Raw genomic sequence first — 17,148 nt, forward strand, 5'->3', positions numbered from 1 at the left:
TAGAGCCGCCTTGGGATCCCTGGATCTGTACCCGTAGTAAGGAACTCTGAAGTTCTGACGAGAGGCCATCAGATCCATGTCTGGAATGCCCCACGGTTGAGTGACTTGGGCAAAGATTTCCGGATGGAGTTCCCACTCCCCCGGATGCAATGTCTGACGACTCAGAAAATCCGCTTCCCAATTTTCCACTCCTGGGATGTGGATAGCAGACAGGTGGCAGGAGTGAGACTCCTTGTTCCCCCCTGATGGTTGATGTATGAACTTGGCCCTCGCTAGCTGAGGCCAAGCTTTGAGAGCATTGAATATCGCTCTCAGTTCCAGAATATTTATCGGTAGAAGAGATTCTACCCGAGACCAAAGACCCTGAGCTTTCAGGGATCCCCAGACCGCGCCCCAGCCCATCAGACTGGCGTCGGTCGTGACAATGACCCACTCTGGTCTGCGGAAGGTCATCCCTTGTGACAGGTTGTCCAGGGACAGCCACCAACGGAATGAGTCTCTGGTCCTCTGATTTACTTGTATCTTCGGAGACAAGTCTGAATAGTCCCCATTCCACTGACTGAGCATGAACAGTTGTAATGGTCTTAGATGAATGCGCACAAAAGGAACTATGTCCATTGCCGCTACCATCAAACCTATCACTTCCATGCACTGCGCTATGGAAGGAAGAGGAACGGAATGAAGTATCCGACAAGAGTCTAGAAGTTTTGTTTTTCTGGCTTCTGTCAGAAAAATCCTCATTTCTAAGGAGTCTATTATAGTTCCCAAGAAGGGAACCCTCGTTGACGGAGATAGAGAACTCTTTTCCACGTTCACTTTCCATCCGTGAGATCTGAGAAAGGCCAGGACAATGTCCGTGTGAGCCTTTACTTGAGGAAGGGACGACGCTCGAATCAGAATGTCGTCCAAGTAAGGTACTACAGCAATGCCCCTTGGTCTTAGCACCGCCAGAAGGGACCCTAGTACCTATGAGAAAATCCTAGGAGCAGTGGCTAATCCGAAAGAAAACGCCACGAACTGGAAATGCTTGTCCAGGAATGCAAACCTTAGGAACCGATGATGTTCCTTGTGGATAGGAATATGTAGATACGCATCCTTGAAATCCACCTTGGTCATGAATTGACCTTCCTGGATGGAAGGAAGAAGTGTTCGAATGGTTTCCATCTTGAACGATGGAACCTTGAGAACTTGTTCAAGATCTTGAGATCTAAGATTGGTCTGAACGTTCCCTCTTTTTTGGGAACTATGAACAGATTGGAGTAGAACCCCATCCCTTGTTCTCCTAATGGAACAGGATGAATCACTCCCATTTTTAGCAGGTCTTCTACCCAATGTAAGAATGCCTGTCTTCTTATGTGGTCTGAAGACAACTGAGACCTGTGGAACCTCCCCCTTGGAGGAAGCCCCTTGAACTCCAGAGAATAACCTTGGGAGACTATTTCTAGCGCCCAAGGATCCAGAACATCTCTTGCCCAAGCCTGAGCGAAGAGAGAGAGTCTGCCCCCCACCAGATCCGGTCCCGGATCGGGGGCCCGCATTTCATGCTGTCTTGGTAGCAGTGGCAGGTTTCCTGGCCTGCTTTCCTTTGTTCCAGCCTTGCATAGGTCTCCAGGCTGGATTGGCTTGAGAAGTATTACCTTCCTGCTTAGAGGACGTAGCCCTTGGGGCTGATCCGTTTCTGCGAAAGGGACGAAACTTAGGTTTATTTTTGGTCTTGAAAGACCTATCCTGAGGAAGGGCGTGGCCCTTGCCCCCAGTGATATCAGAGATAATCTCTTTCAAGTCAGGGCCAAAGAGTGTTTTCCCCTTGAAAGGAATGTCAAGCAATTTGTTCTTGGAAGACGCATCCGCTGCCCAAGATTTTAACCAAAGCGCTCTGCGCCACAATAGCAAACCCAGAATTTTTTCGCCGCTAACCTAGCCAATTGCAAGGTGGCGTCTAGGGTGAAAGAATTAGCCAATTTAAGAGCACGAATTCTGTCCATAATCTCCTCATAAGAAGAAGAATTACTAATAATCGCCTTTCCTAGCTCATCAAACTAGAAACACGCGGCTGCAGTGACAGGGACAATGCATGCAATTGGTTGTAGAAGGGAACCTTGCTGAACAAACATCTTTAGCAGACCTTCTAATTTTTTATCCATAGGATCTTGGAAAGCACAACTATCTTCTATGGGTATAGTGGCGCGCTTGTGTAGAGTAGAAACCGCCCCCTCGACCATGGGGACTGTCTGCCATCAGTCCTTTCTGGGGTCGACTATAGGAAAACAATTTTATAAATATGGGGGGAGGTACTAAAGGTATACCGGGCCTGTCCCATTCTTTACTAACAATGTACGCCACCCGCTTGGATATAGGAAAAGCTTCGGGGGGCCCCGGGGCCTCTAAGAACTTTTCCATTTAACATAGTGGTTCTGGAATGACCAGATAATCACAATCATCCAAATTGGATAACACCTCCTTAAGCAGAGCGCGGAGATGTTCCAACTTAAATTTAAAAGTAATCACATCAGGTTCAGCTTGTTGAGAAATGTTTCCTGAATCTGAAATTTCTCCCTCAGACAAAACCTCCCTGGCCCCCTCAGACTGGTGTAGGGGCCCTTCAGAAACCATATCATCAGCGTTCTCATGCTCTACAGAATTTTCTAAAACAGAGCAGTCGCGCTTTCGCTGATAAGTGGGCATATTGGCTAAAATGTATTTGATAGAATTATCCATTACAGCCGTTAAATGTTGCATAGTAAGGAGTATTGGCGCACTAGATGTACTAGGGGCCTCCTGTATGGGCAAGACTGGTGTAGACGAAGGAGGGGATGATGCAGTACCATGCTTACTCCCCTCACTTGAGGAATCATCTTGGGCATCATTTTTACTAAAAAAATTTTATGACATAAAATACATATAGTTAAATGAGAGGGAACCTTGGTTTCCCCACAGTCAGAACACAATCTATCTGGTAGTTCAGACATGTTAAACAGGCATAAACTTGATAACAAAGCACAAAAAACGTTTTAAAATAAAACCGTTACTGTCACTTTAAATTTTAAACTAAACACACTTTATTACTGCAATTGCGAAAAAGTATGAAGGAATTGTTCAAAATTCACCAAAATTTCACCACAGTGTCTTAAAGCCTTAAAAGTATTGCACACCAAATTTGGAAGCTTTAACCCTTAAAATAACGGAACCGGAGCCGTTTTTATATTTAACCCCTTTACAGTCCCTGGAATCTGCTTTGCTGAGACCCAACCAAGCCCAAAGGGGAATACGATACCAAATGATGCCTTCAGAAAGACTTTTCTATGTATCAGAGCTCCACACACATGCAGCTGCATGCCATGCTGTCCTCAAAAACAAGTGCGCCATACCGGCGCGAAGATGAGGCTCTGTGCCGATATAATCATATCAAAATACCCAGAATAAATGATTCCTCAAGGCTAAATATGTGTTAATAATGAATCGATTTAGCCCAGAAAAAGTCTACAGTCTTAATAAGCCCTTGTGAAGCCCTTATTTACTATCTTAATAAACATGGCTTACCGGATCCCATAGGGAAAATGACAGCTTCCAGCATTACATCGTCTTGTTAGAATGTGTCATACCTCAAGCAGTAAGAGACTGCACACTGTTCCCCCAACTGAAGTTAATTGCTCTCAACAGTCCTGTGTGGAACAGCCATGGATTTTAGTTACGGTGCTAAAATCATTTTCCTCATACAAACAGAAATCTTCATCTCTTTTCTGTTTCTGAGTAAATAGTACATACCAGCACTATTTTAAAATAACAAACTCTTGATTGAATAATAAAAACTACAGTTAAACACTAAAAAACTCTAAGCCATCTCCGTGGAGATGTTGTCTGTACAACGGCAAAGAGAATGACTGGGGTAGGCGGAGCCTAGGAGGGATCATGTGACCAGCTTTGCTGGGCTCTTTGCCATTTCCTGTTGGGGAGGAGAATATCCCACAAGTAAGGATGACGCCGTGGACCGGACACACCTATGTTGGAGAAATTGTATTTTCTACCTAAATCATGAAAGAAAAATGTTTGGGTTTCATGTCCCTTTAAGCACATTAAGCCTAAAGGGACATAAAAGTGAAATAAGAACATGCTCCAATTTGTTAGTGCACTTTTGTACTGCCCTATTACCAGTATTGAATTATGGGATTTTAACTTTAATGGCAAGAGATACATGTGCATAACCACTAATCATAAGTCATGTTCAGCTCTGGACTGGAAGTGCATTGACTAACTATGCATTTAAGTAGTTTCCAGGAGTTAAACACATGGTTACATGCAAGCACCAGGGACACGAAACCCAAGTTTTTTTTTAATGGTTCAGATAGAGCATACCATTTTAAACAACGTTCTAATTTACTTCTTTTATCAATTTTTCTTTGTTCTCTTGGTATCTTTTGTTGAAAAGCAGGGACGTATGCTTAGGAGCCGGCCCATTTTTGGAGCGCTATATGGCAGCAGTTTTGCAAGAATGCCATACATTTGCAAGAGCACTAGAGGGCAGCACTATTTCCTGCGATGCAGTGCTTCAGGTGCCTACCTAGGTATCTCTTCAACACAGAATATCATGGGAACGAAGCAAATTTGACAATAGAAGTAAATTGGTAACTTGTTTTTAAATGGTTTGTTCTGCCTGAGTCACAAAATAAAATGTTTGGGTTTTATATCCCTTTAACCACTCTAACACATTGGAACATTTTCTTTTTCCACTTGTATTTCCCTTTCATAAGAAAGTCAAAATTAAACTTGCATGATTCAGATAGAACATTCTCTTGGTATCCTTTGTAAAAGAAGAAGAATATGTACATATCTTACACTACTGGGAGCTAGCTAGTGATAGAAAATGTCACCATTAGTGAGTTTTATTCACACATTAAAGAGACAGTAAATACTTTTATATACAATAAACAGATTTTTTTTTATATAAAATGTCTAGTTATGCACAATTAACCAACTTTGCAATATGTTTAATTTAACTAAAGCCCAGATTAGCTCCTCCAAATAAGGCAAATGGTTAGTGCAGTTTGGCTTAAAAAAACAATAAGACTTGGCTGATATTTAATTACAAGGTGTTTACTGTCCCTTTAAAAGGACAGTCTATTCAAAACTAAACCTTTATGATTCAGAAAGGGCATGCCATTTTAAACAACTTTCCAATTTACTTTTATCATTAAATGTACTTTGTTCTCTTAGTATTCATTGTTGAAGATGAACCTAGGTAGGCTCATGCTAATTTCTGACCTCTTATTGCATCTGCATGTTGACAGTTTTTCACAGCTAGATAGTGCTAGTTCTTGTGTTCCATATAGATAACATTGTGCTCACTCCAGTGGAGTTATTCATGAGTCAGCACCGATTGGCTAAAATGCAAGTGTCAATTAAACTGAAATAAGGGGGCAGTCTGCAGATGCTTAGATACAAGGTAATCACAGAAGTAAAAAGTCTATTAATATAACAGTGTTATAACAATGCAAAACTGGGGAATTGGTAATAAAGGGATTATCTATATTTTTAAACAATAACAATTCTGGAGAAGACTGTCCCTTTAAGTTCCCTGTATTCTTTTAATGTAACATATATTGTACTACAATCTATGGAGGCATAAATGGAAAAAAAATATGTTTGTTTATACCATACCAATGATAATGCTCTAAGTGCCATTGTTTCCAATAATCCATTAAGGATTTCAAACTTCCGAATCCACACAGTAGCTATAAATATTAAGTGACTACACATGGAAAGTTCAACATGAGGATTCATGACCTCGCTTTATAAAGATACATTAGTAAGGCACATTAAGAAAACTTGAGTGATAGCCATCTGAGTATAAAACAAAGCAGACATTAAGCCAATGTGGTCACATCATTGTGAACCAAAAAAATAAATACAACAGAGCTATTTATTGTACAAATCAATGTAATGTTAATAAAACATTTTTATTTATAATATGGCATACACAAAGTTACACAATCTAAGTGTTGATAGACTCAGGAAAGGACATTTTGTGATCAAAGCCTAATAGCAAAATGCACGTTGGAAGCTGGCTCATTGGTCATCTTAAAGGGACATGGAACCCAACATTTTTATTTAATAATTCAGATACAGAGTACAAAAAAAATACTTTGTTTATTTGGGTCCTTTGTTGAAGAGTATACGTAGGTAGGCTCAGGGGTGTGCATGAGTGTGGAGCACTTTATGGCAGCAGTTTTGCATCAATGCACTTAAAAGCAAGCAAAATAATGATTAGTTTATATTTATTCATCTGGCAAAACAGCATGTACTGCTGTACTGCAGATGATAGGGTGCAACGTTGTCAATTTTTTCCCAAAATGAATGGAGGAATTGAAAAACATAATTTATGCTTACTTTAAATTAAATAGATAAATTAATTTCTTGCATGATGGTGAGAGTCCATGATCCATTACTCCTGTGAATCACTCTTCTCTACCACTAGGGGGAGGCAAAGATTTCCAAACCCCAAGAGCACTATAAAACCCCCCTACCTCACATATACCTCAGTCTAATGTATAGCCAAGCAAAAGTGAGGGGGGGGGGAAGAATAAGAGCCATAAAAGGAACAGAATGCTATAAAGAAAAAAATAACCCCCAAAAAAACATAAGGGTGTGGCCTTGTGGACTTTCACCACCATGAAAGAAATTAATTTATCAGGTAAGCATAAATTATGTTTTATTTCATACAGGTGGTGAGAGTCCACATTACTCCTGGGAACTAATACCCAAGCTGTAGAGTCCACGAGTAATAACATAAAATGGAGGGTTTTAAAAACAATCATAGTTTTCATTTAAATCCACAACCCCAATAAAGAACTTCTGAAAGGCTGCTTCTGAAGAAGCAAAAACATCAAAATGGTAGAATTTTGTAAAAGTATGCAAAGAAGACCAATTAGCTGCCTTGCAAATCTGGTTAACAGAAGCCTCATTATTGAAAGTCCAAGAAGTGGCAACTGACCTTGTAGAATGAGCAGTAATCTGCTGCAGTGGAGGCTGACCTGCGTCCAAGTAAGCCTTGTGAATCGAAAGTTTCAACCAAGAGGTCAAAGAAACAGCAGAAACATTCTGACCCTTCCTAGGACCTGAAAAATAAGTAAACAAAGTAGAAGTTTGTCCAAAATCCTTAGAAACGCCAATGTAATATTTCAATGCCCGAACAACAGTCAAAGAATGCAAAGATCTCTCTAAAGCATTCTTAGGATTAAGACACAAAGAAGGAACAACAATCGCTCTGCTAAAGTTGTCTGAAGAAACAACTTTTGGCAAAAAATCAAAAGAAGTCCGTAAAACTGCCTTATCCTGATGAAAAATCTGATCACAAGAAATAGCAGATAACTCAGAAACTCTTCTAGCAGAAAAGATAGTCAAAAGAAATAACACTTTTCAAGAAAACAAAATTGAAAGAGCAGAAATCTGCCCCTTCAGATAACGGGCCTGCAAGAACTGCAAAATCATAGGAATTTTAAAAGAATGCCAGGAAAACATGAGCTACACACCATAAAAATAAAGGCCTTCCAGACCTTGTGATAGATTCTCCTAGTTACAGGCTTATGAGTCTGAATCAAAGTTTCAATCACAGAAACCCCTATATCTAAGGACTAAACGTTTACTTTTCCATCCCATCAAGTTTAGAGACTTGAGATAAGGATGGAAAAATGGACCTTGAAACAGAAGGTCTGACCGCAGGGGAAGAGGCCAAGGAAAGCAGCTGGACATCTGAAGAAAATCTGCATACCAAATCCTGCAAGGCCATGCTGGGACAGTCAGGATTACTGAATATTTCTCTAGGCTTATGCTATATGGAATTGATGCGCTCATTGCCAAGGATGAACATGCGCTAACCCGATAAGTGTTAACCGACGTGCACAACCGAGACGCAGCTATACCAACAAACCGAAGCGGGAAATTCAAACTAAACGCTCAAAAAAAAAAAAAAAAAGCATGCAAATCAGCAAGGGAATAGTTTAATAGGATTCTGTCCTAGGGCCATATATATCAGCAAATAGATATATACAAACTAAAAAAGCACCCATAACATAGCTATAGAGTGTCTAAAAAGTTTAATAAATGATACTTACCAATAGACAATCATCCACCAGCAAACAAGATCCATAAAGGGAGGTAAAAGACAAGTCCATGTGACCAATTATATATAGAGGGTTTATGAAAAATTCCCCATGAAGTGAAAAAAAAGAATAACAAACCATACCCATATACAACCCTCTGACAAGCACTGTCAATATAGACTAAAAACCCCTCTCTCCATTATTCAACTACCCCCACTGGAGGCAAAGCAAAGACTGAGGTATGTGTAAGGTGGGAGGGTTTTATAGGGCTCTTGGGATTTGGGAATCATTGCCTCCTCCAAGTGGTAGAGAAGAGCAATTTCCAGGAGTAATGGATGGTGGACTGTCTTCACCTGTATAAAAAGCAACAGAGGCTTTGTGATAGTGAGCCAAAGAGAACTGCAATAGCCCTGGTGTAAAGAACCAAGGCCTTAAAAGTGATCAGTTTTCACTTCATTAACAATAAGGATCACATAGCAAATCCTGGTGGTGTCATGACATAAAAAAAGCACTAAAACATCCTTCTTGGCATATTACAGCATTTGTAGAAAACAAGTACCATGTATTATCAAAATAAGTATATAATATACATAATAGACACACCTGAGGAAATGGGCGTTGCTGTGAAACACGTTGTGTAGACTGAGTTCCTCCCAGGCAAGCAGTGTTTTGCTTATTTTATTGTGAATAGATTTGTTTTTTTTAAACTGTCAGCCAATCCCTAATAAAGTGTTTAACCCCTAAACCGCCGCTCCCGGACCCGGCCGCCACCTATATTATATGTATTAACCACTAATCTAATCCCCCTATACTGCCGCCACCTATTTTAAATATATATATATATATATATACCCCTAATATGATCCCCCTACACCGCCGCCACCTATTTTAAATATATGTACCCCTAATCTGACCCCCTTACACCGCCGCCACCTATATTAAATTTATTAACCCCTAATGTGAGCCCCCTACACCGACGCCACCTATATTAAATTTATTAACCCCTAATCTATTCCCCCTACACCGCCGCCACCTTCATTAACTATATTACCCCCTAATCTGAGCAACCTACCCCGCTGCCACCTACATTAACTATATTACCCCCTAATCTGAGCCCCCTACCCCGCCGCCACCTATTTTAACTATATTAACCCCTAATCTGAGCCCCCTACACCGCCGCAACCTATTTTAACTATATTAACCCCTAATCTAATCCCCCTACACCGCCGCCACCTATATTAAATATATTAACCACTAAACCTAAGTCTAACCCTAACACCCCCTAACTTAATTATTATTTAAATAAATCTAAATAATATTAATATTATTAACTAAATTATTCCTATTTAAAACTAAATACTTACCTATAAAATAAACCCTAAGATAGCTACAATATAATTAATAATTACATTGTAGCTATTTTAGGGTTTATATTTATTTTACAGGTAACTTTGTATTTGTTTTAACTAGGTACAATAGATATTAAATAGTTAATAACTATTTAATAGCTACCTAGCTAAAATAATTACCAAATTACCTGTAAAATAAATCCTAACCTAAGTTACCATTACACCTAACACTACCCTATCAATAAATTAATTAAATAAACTGCAAATATCTAAACTAAAATACAATTAAATACACTAAACTATATTACAAAAAAAAACACTAAATTACAAAAAATAAAAAAAAGATTACAAGAATTTTAAGCTTATTACACCTAATCTAAGCCCCCTAATAAAATAAAAAAGCCCCCGAAAATAATAAAATTTCCCTACCCTAAACTAAATTAAAAAAGTAATCAGCTCTATTACCAGCCCTTAAAAGGGCCTTTTGCGGGGCATTGCCCCAAAGTAATCAGCTCTTTTACCTGTAAAAAAAAGAACAAACCTCCCCCCCATTACAACCCACAACCCACACACCCCTACTCTAAAGCCCACCCAATCCCCTCTTAAAAAAACCTAAGTCTAACCCCCAAGTGGTCCTTACCTGTCCTGAAGACCGGCGGAGAAGGTCCTGTTCCAGGCAGAGAAGTCTTCTTCCAGGCGGCGACCTCTTCTTCTTCTTCCAGGAACCAGCCGGCGCAGATCGGAGGAGTTGAAGACCGATGACCGCGGAGCTGAAGACCGTCCACTCTGGAACTGAAGACCGGAGCCATGGAGTGTGGAGGATCCTCTTCATACGATCTCCGCCGTACACTGAATAGGAATTCAAGGTACGCGATTAAAAATGGCGTCCCTTGAATTCCTATTGGCTGATTTGAGCCTTCAAATTCAAATCAGCCAATCGGATTAGAGCTACTTTAAATTTTATTGGCTGATTTGAATAGCCAATAGAATAAGAGCTACTGTAATTCTATTGGCTATTCAAATCTGACTCTTGGTTTGACTGAAGGTAAGACACAAGTCTCCATTCATTTTCCTGCAATTGAAGTCAAACTAACTGGCCTATAGTTAGCAGAATCTTCCCTACTAACCTTTTTATGAAGAGGTCTATTAATTTAGTTACATGGTCAAATAAATCAATTAGATTAGTCTGACATGTTCTTTCAACAGTGAAACAATGCTGTCCTTTGTCTTCTAAGTTGTTTGACTGAAGGTAAGACACAAGTCTCCATTCATTTTCCTGCAATTGAAGTCAAACTAACTGGCCTATAGTTAGCAGAATCTTCCCTACTACCCTTTTTATGAAGATGATCTACATTAGCAATGTTCCAGTCATTTGGGACAACTCCTGTAAACAGTGACTGATTAAATAAATCAGCTAATGGAGTAGCTATCATGGATCAAAGTTCTCTTAGAACCCTTGGATGAATTTTACCTGGATCAAGAGACTTATTTACTTTTATTTATTATAAAGCCTTTCAAACCTCTGCCTCTGTAAAAAGAAGACCCACATAATCATTTAAAGAAACATCCTTAATATAATCTAATTATCTTTACAATCTGTTGTGAAGACAAAACAAAAGTAATCATTTAGATAGTTTGCTATTTGTTTAACTCCTTCCACTACTCTGTCATCCTCAGTCTTTGGTCTTACTATCCATCCTCTAGTTTTATTCTGCTTGTGACTTATTAGAGAGGTACTAATGATTTAAAAAATTTAATTTTAGCATTTGTATATCTCTTAAAGGGACATTAAACTGCTGAGTAAGACTACAGCAAGTAGGAGGTTACTTCTCACTATAGTGTTTTTTCCTCCTGTACCTGCAAAAAAATGTTCTCTTATTTTAACTCCTTACAAGTATCAGTTAGTGAAGCTCTGCATCTTCACACTAGGTGCCGCAATCTTGGAACTTAGTTGTTTTGTGAGTTTGAAACCGTGCAAAAAATTTTAACTTTTCCGCTCTATATTAAGTGAGTTAAACTGAAGCGCAAGGTACATCTGTCAAAAAGCCAGTAACATCACAGATCTGTAAAAGTGCACTGCTTCTGTCACATGATGCAGCTATATGCGCGCTACAAGATGGCTGCTTCTGTCACAGGATGCAACAATACATGTGCTACAAGATGGCTGCTTCTGTCACAGGATGCAACAATACATGTGCTACAAGATGGCTGCTTCTGTCACAGGATGCAACAATATGCATGCTACAAGATGTCACAGAATGCAACAATGTATGTGCTACAAGATGGCTGCTTCTGTCACAGGATGCAATACGCGTGCTACAAGATGGCTACTTCTGTCACAGGATGCAACAATACGCGTGCTACAAGACGGCGGCACCTATCATAAAAACCTATCTTGTTGTCTGCAAACTCAAGCTCAGACTGGCTCCACTAAACAAGGAAAGGGGTAGGTGGAGTTTGGCGATTGAAAAACAGTTGCCGCAAGCAAGATGTTAATATGTTTTGAAAATGTTCAGTCTAGGCTGGCATGTTAGTATAGCAATATTAGTGATTAAACAATGTTTACTGTGCGTTTTAGAGAAGTGATGTGTTGTATGGTTTGTTTTAATGAAAGATTAAAAGGACATGAAACCCCAATTTGTTCTTTCATGATTCAGATAAAGCATCCAATTTTAAACAACTTTCCAATTTACTTCTATTTTCAATTTTGCATCATTCTATTGGTTTCCTTTATAGAAGGAGCCGCATTGCACTACTGGGAGCTAGCTGAACACATATGTAAGCCAATGACAAGAGGTATATATGTGCATCCAACACTCCCAGCAAGCTCCCAGCTCATGAGTCTACCAAAGTATTATTATCAACAAAGGATACCCAAGAGAACTAAGCAAATTAGAAAACTGAAGTAAAAAAGTAAGTTGTTTAAAATTATAGGTTCTATCTTAATCATGAAAGAAAAAATATCCTTGTTACAGAGGCAAACAATGACTGGGGAGTGTGGAATGTGGGAGGGATACTTAAGCTTTAACTGGGGTGTATTTGCCGCCTCATGGTGACCAGGAGTTTAATTTCCCAACAGTAATGAATGGAATCGTGGACTCTCCATGCCATTGGAAAGAAATGTGTGTTTATGTCCCTTTAAGAAGATGTTCAGTAGGTAACATAATATCATGACTGAGAATGAGGCAGTTTGGTTGTCACACAGGACTCATTTCAAACGATTACACAGGACGGTAGTCAACATAGCAGCACGCATTTACCCTACTTACCTCAGAGACTTCCTTACGCTGCTCATGTTTCCGATTAGGAGGCATAATGTTAACTTTAAAAAAACAAAAAATCAAAAGGATAAATATTTGATAAAAAAAGAAAACAAAGTATTAAGTAAAGCATTTGTATTCTTAGAATTTAAAGGGACATTTTAGTGTAAAATTAAAATGCTCTATTTTCACAGCATTTTATTTTTAAACAAATTCATTTTTTCACTATGTGTTTGACCCCTGCAAAGGGATTAAATATATTGTCAAAGCTGTACACTTGAGCACTTTTAGATAGGAATATAGCTAGTGAGCCAATCAGGAACAGGCATAAAAACATATTCTCCAATCACTGGCCGTATACTTATCTGGAGAAGAAAGAATATGTTTTAGGAGTGCAAGTTTAAAGGGACAGTCAACACAAAAATTGTTATTGTTTAAAAAGTTAGATAATGCCTTTACTACCCATTCCCCAGTTTTGCACAACCAACAATGTTATATTAAAGTAAATGTAAATTTTTATGCTAAAGTGCCCGGTTTTTAAAAATTCGATTAAAAACAGGGGCACTTTAATTCATCAAAATTTACATTTCACTCCTGTTGTGAAAAAAACTTACCTTTTAATCTTGACAGCAGCTCCAGCTTCCTCCGGTCGTTGCAAGCCATTTCTGATGTCAGAAATGATGGATAGGTCATCCTCCAATCACGGCTTCCCCCGGGGGAATCAGTGTCTGATTCAACTCCGTGATTGGAGGAAGCCGGATTCCTTATTTTAGACCCAGGAAGAGGCTTTGTGACGGGTAGAGGAAGCTGGAGCGGCTGTCAAGTTTAAAAGGTAAGTATTTTTTCACAACAGGAGTGAAATGTAAATTTTAATGAACTAAAGTGCCCCTGTTTTTAATCAAATTTTTAAAAACTGGGCACTTTAGCATCAAAATTGACAGTCACTTTAATATACTTTATAGCATTTAAAGCTCCAGATTTCTGCCTGTTTCTAAGCCACTACAGGCAGCCTCATATCATATGTTTTTTTATTTGCTTTTCACATCAGGAGACTGCTAGTTCATGTGAGCAATATAGATAACATTGTGTTCACCCACAAGGAAGCAGTCTGCAGATACTTAGATACAAGGTAATCACAGAGATAAAAATGATTAATATAACCGTGTTTTCTGTGCAAAACTGAGGAATGGGTAATAAAGGGAATATCTATATTTTTAAACAGTAAGTATTTTGGAGTAGACTGTCCCTTTAACTACGCATTTAACCCGTCTAAAGAAGTTAAACACATAGTAAAATAAGGTAATTTCTATAAAAAAAAAGGAAATGCTCAAACAGAACAAAGAATTTCATTTTTAAAGTAGAATATCCCTTAAAGTATCAATAAACAAGCAGATATTTTACATTGTTAAAGACAGTTTATTGTATTACAATAAGTCTACTATAATTATTATGTATAACAATTTAAATTACCTCTATAATTGCAAAAAAACAACAACACATTTTGCATAAATACATTTATCAAAGCTTAATGATATATCTTGTATAAAAGTAATACAAAAATATTGTTTTTGGGGGGATTTATTGGTTTGTCTTTCTGTTTGTCTATATTTTTAATATATACAGTATCAGAAGAAGCAGAAATGTTGCTCCTGATCTCCCTAGCTCATTAATAAGCAATAACTTTGTGTTTCAGCCATTTACCGCTGGCCATCTGTACCCCTTATTTAGGAAGCAGTGAAGATTGTAGGTTAGTAGATATAAGAGGTTGTTATAACTACAAAATTCCTGCTGCTGTCAGTGCACCAGTCTGGTTTCCAGCAGAGGTCAATTTCAGCAAAGTAATTGATAAAGTAAAATAAAAAAATAAAACGGGAGGGGGCGGTTATAAACGTTCTGGAACACATAAAGGTGAAAATTCATTTCATTGTACTTTGTGTTGGAGATATAAATAATTATTATAAAATAAACGTTCTGGAACACAGCTAAAAACATAGCTTTAATTGTAGCAAACAGACATAAGGAGTCACATAACCTGTAAATGTTATAATATTGCTGCCTGGTCCTTGTAGGCCCCTGCGATGTGAACATTAGTACACAAGTTATTTATGGGGTGTATTGTCCATTGGATGGGTACATTTAAACAAGGTAGCAGTGAAATATAAAATACAAGGCAATAGTGAAGGATGTATGTGGACAATGCAACAGATCTGCAGGGTATAATTCAATGTAGCCCACTAGAGAAAATGGTATAGTAATTTAAAAGATGCTCATATACAGAAATATATAAACACTGAGTGTGACATTAGATAAGCACCACAGTCCCAACAAAACCCATCTACTAATTAATGAGTCAGGGCCGTCATCATGGGGTGAAAGGGGTGACTCCTGTCAGGGGCCACCAGTGGGCGCTACAGCAGAATACTATTGAGCGCGGAAAATGTCATTCAAAGAAGTAAAGCATTATCATTTGAGAGGATTTCTGAGTGTGCACTAAACCACTATGCACAGTGTGAGACAGACTTGGCACTTCAGTTTGTAAAGTGTGTGCCTGAGTCAGACGGCAGATCATTTTCATTTTCAGAGGAGTTAGGACTTAGTAAATGTTTTTTATTTCTTTGTGCAGTTTTGGATTGTAACTTCAGTGTGGTAGTTGTATGGTGGAGCCAAGGGTCCATAAAAATACATTTTTAGCAATATGCAGCAGTGTATTTATGATTATTTGACAATTCTGTAGAAATTCTATATTTAAAACCATGCAGAAATGTTTCCTCCGCAATACGCAAATGGTAGGTGCCCTTTTTGGCATATATATATATATATATAAATAAATCATATTTTAATTACATTACAGTTTACTGACCCTTTATACAAGGACTTTACAGATGCCAGGGGGCATTTCAGCTAAGATTTTTACATCTGCATAAAATGTTATACTCTCAGGCTAAGATTGCTCAGTGTTTAAAATGAGACAGGTTAACTTAACACTGTTCAGTTTACACTACAGCTGACTTAATTTTGAAATACATACAAACAAGCCTAAATCCTGCATTTAACCAGATCTAATGGTATGAGACTGAGTACCACAGCTTATGGTTCCACCAAGACCATATAGAGTACAGCATTTTCAAAATCCATAGGTTGACAGATGGGAACATCTGTACACCAGATTTAAAGTGGTGCACTTGGTTGGGGAAAATGGGGGGAAAACCCCCCAAACATTTGTCAACCTTTAAAAAGTACTTTTCTTCATCTACCCATTCTGACAGATCATTAATGTACAATTTTGAATTCACAGAAGTATTTTTGTTTGCACATTTACAAATATGATTCTTTAAAAAGTGATTTTTTAATGTCTGCTATTTTTTTATCATGCATGTCACACGCTGTTGATTTAGGGGATGGCAATGTGTAGACATTTTAGCTCCTGTGAGTGTTTCTATGGGTGTCTGTGTTTATGACTTTGTGCTTTTGTTGGTGTCTCTATGAGTGTATATGTATTTTTTTTCTGTGGGTCTCTCTGTAAGGGTGTGTGTGTGTACATCTTTGTGCATTTTCGGTGGATGTCTGTGTGAGGGTGTGTGTGTCTCTTTGTGCATTTTATGTGGATGTCTCTGTGAGGATGTGTGTGTATGTCTTTGTGCATTTTCTGTGGATGTCTCTGTGATAATGTTTGCATATGTCTGTATTTTATGTGGGTGTCTCTGTGTGTGTTTGTATGTCTGTGCATTTTCCGTGGGTGTCTGTGAGGGTGTGGATGTATGTATGTCTTTGTGTGTTTTCTGTGGGTGTCTCTCTTTCTGTGTATGTCTTTGTGCGTTTTCTGAGGCTGTCTCTGTGGGTGTTCCCTTGGGTGTATGTGCAAGTTTGTGTTTGAGTTTGTGTGTCCATTGTCTGTTCCTTTATAGGACATTTTAACCTTACTACTGATTTTTCACATCTTTCTACAGACTTTGAGACTAATGAAACCTTTCTGGAAGTCACCAATCCACCACTTAACCTTTAAATTATTTTAGTTTAGGCAGTTCAGGGTCCTTCCTTTCAGCCACTGCATGCTGTTGTCATCATATAGTTGGCATTTTCCTTGACAAAAAGATAATCAGAACTCCATATTTTGTCTTGTAAATCTCCTTTTTTGACAAAACTATAGTCTACCTCATTACTTGTCAGGTCAATGTAAACAAGTGCTGAGTGTCCGTGTGGGTGTCTGTGTCTGAGTGAGTTTGTGTGTTTATTTGCATGTCTGCTAGAGTGTCTATATGTGAATCCTTGTGTGAGTGTGTGTTTCAGTGTATGAGTTGGTCTGTGTGTTTCTGTGTTTGTGTGTTACCATCTTTACAACATTTCCAAGTTTGACTACACAAGAATAAAGTGTATATATGTTTTAGTCACTTGGGAGGGGCAGATCAATGGTTAAGGGTTAAATTTCTAGTGGCAGCCCTGAAT

General features: G+C 38.5%; 1 protein-coding gene across 1 annotated transcript in view; it reads right to left on the bottom strand.

Annotated features, from left to right (window-relative positions):
• The window catches only part of PRKCZ (protein kinase C zeta), a 508,310-nt gene that overhangs the window by 112,724 nt on the left and 378,438 nt on the right, over window positions 1–17,148 (bottom strand). Inside the window, exon 9 of the mRNA XM_053690355.1 lies at window positions 12,715–12,767. Coding sequence (XP_053546330.1) covers window positions 12,715–12,767 — 53 coding nt within the window. The remainder of the gene's footprint in view (window positions 1–12,714; window positions 12,768–17,148) is intronic.

This window comes from Bombina bombina, chromosome 8 (genome assembly GCF_027579735.1).
Source record: "Bombina bombina isolate aBomBom1 chromosome 8, aBomBom1.pri, whole genome shotgun sequence".
NCBI lineage: Eukaryota > Metazoa > Chordata > Amphibia > Anura > Bombinatoridae > Bombina > Bombina bombina.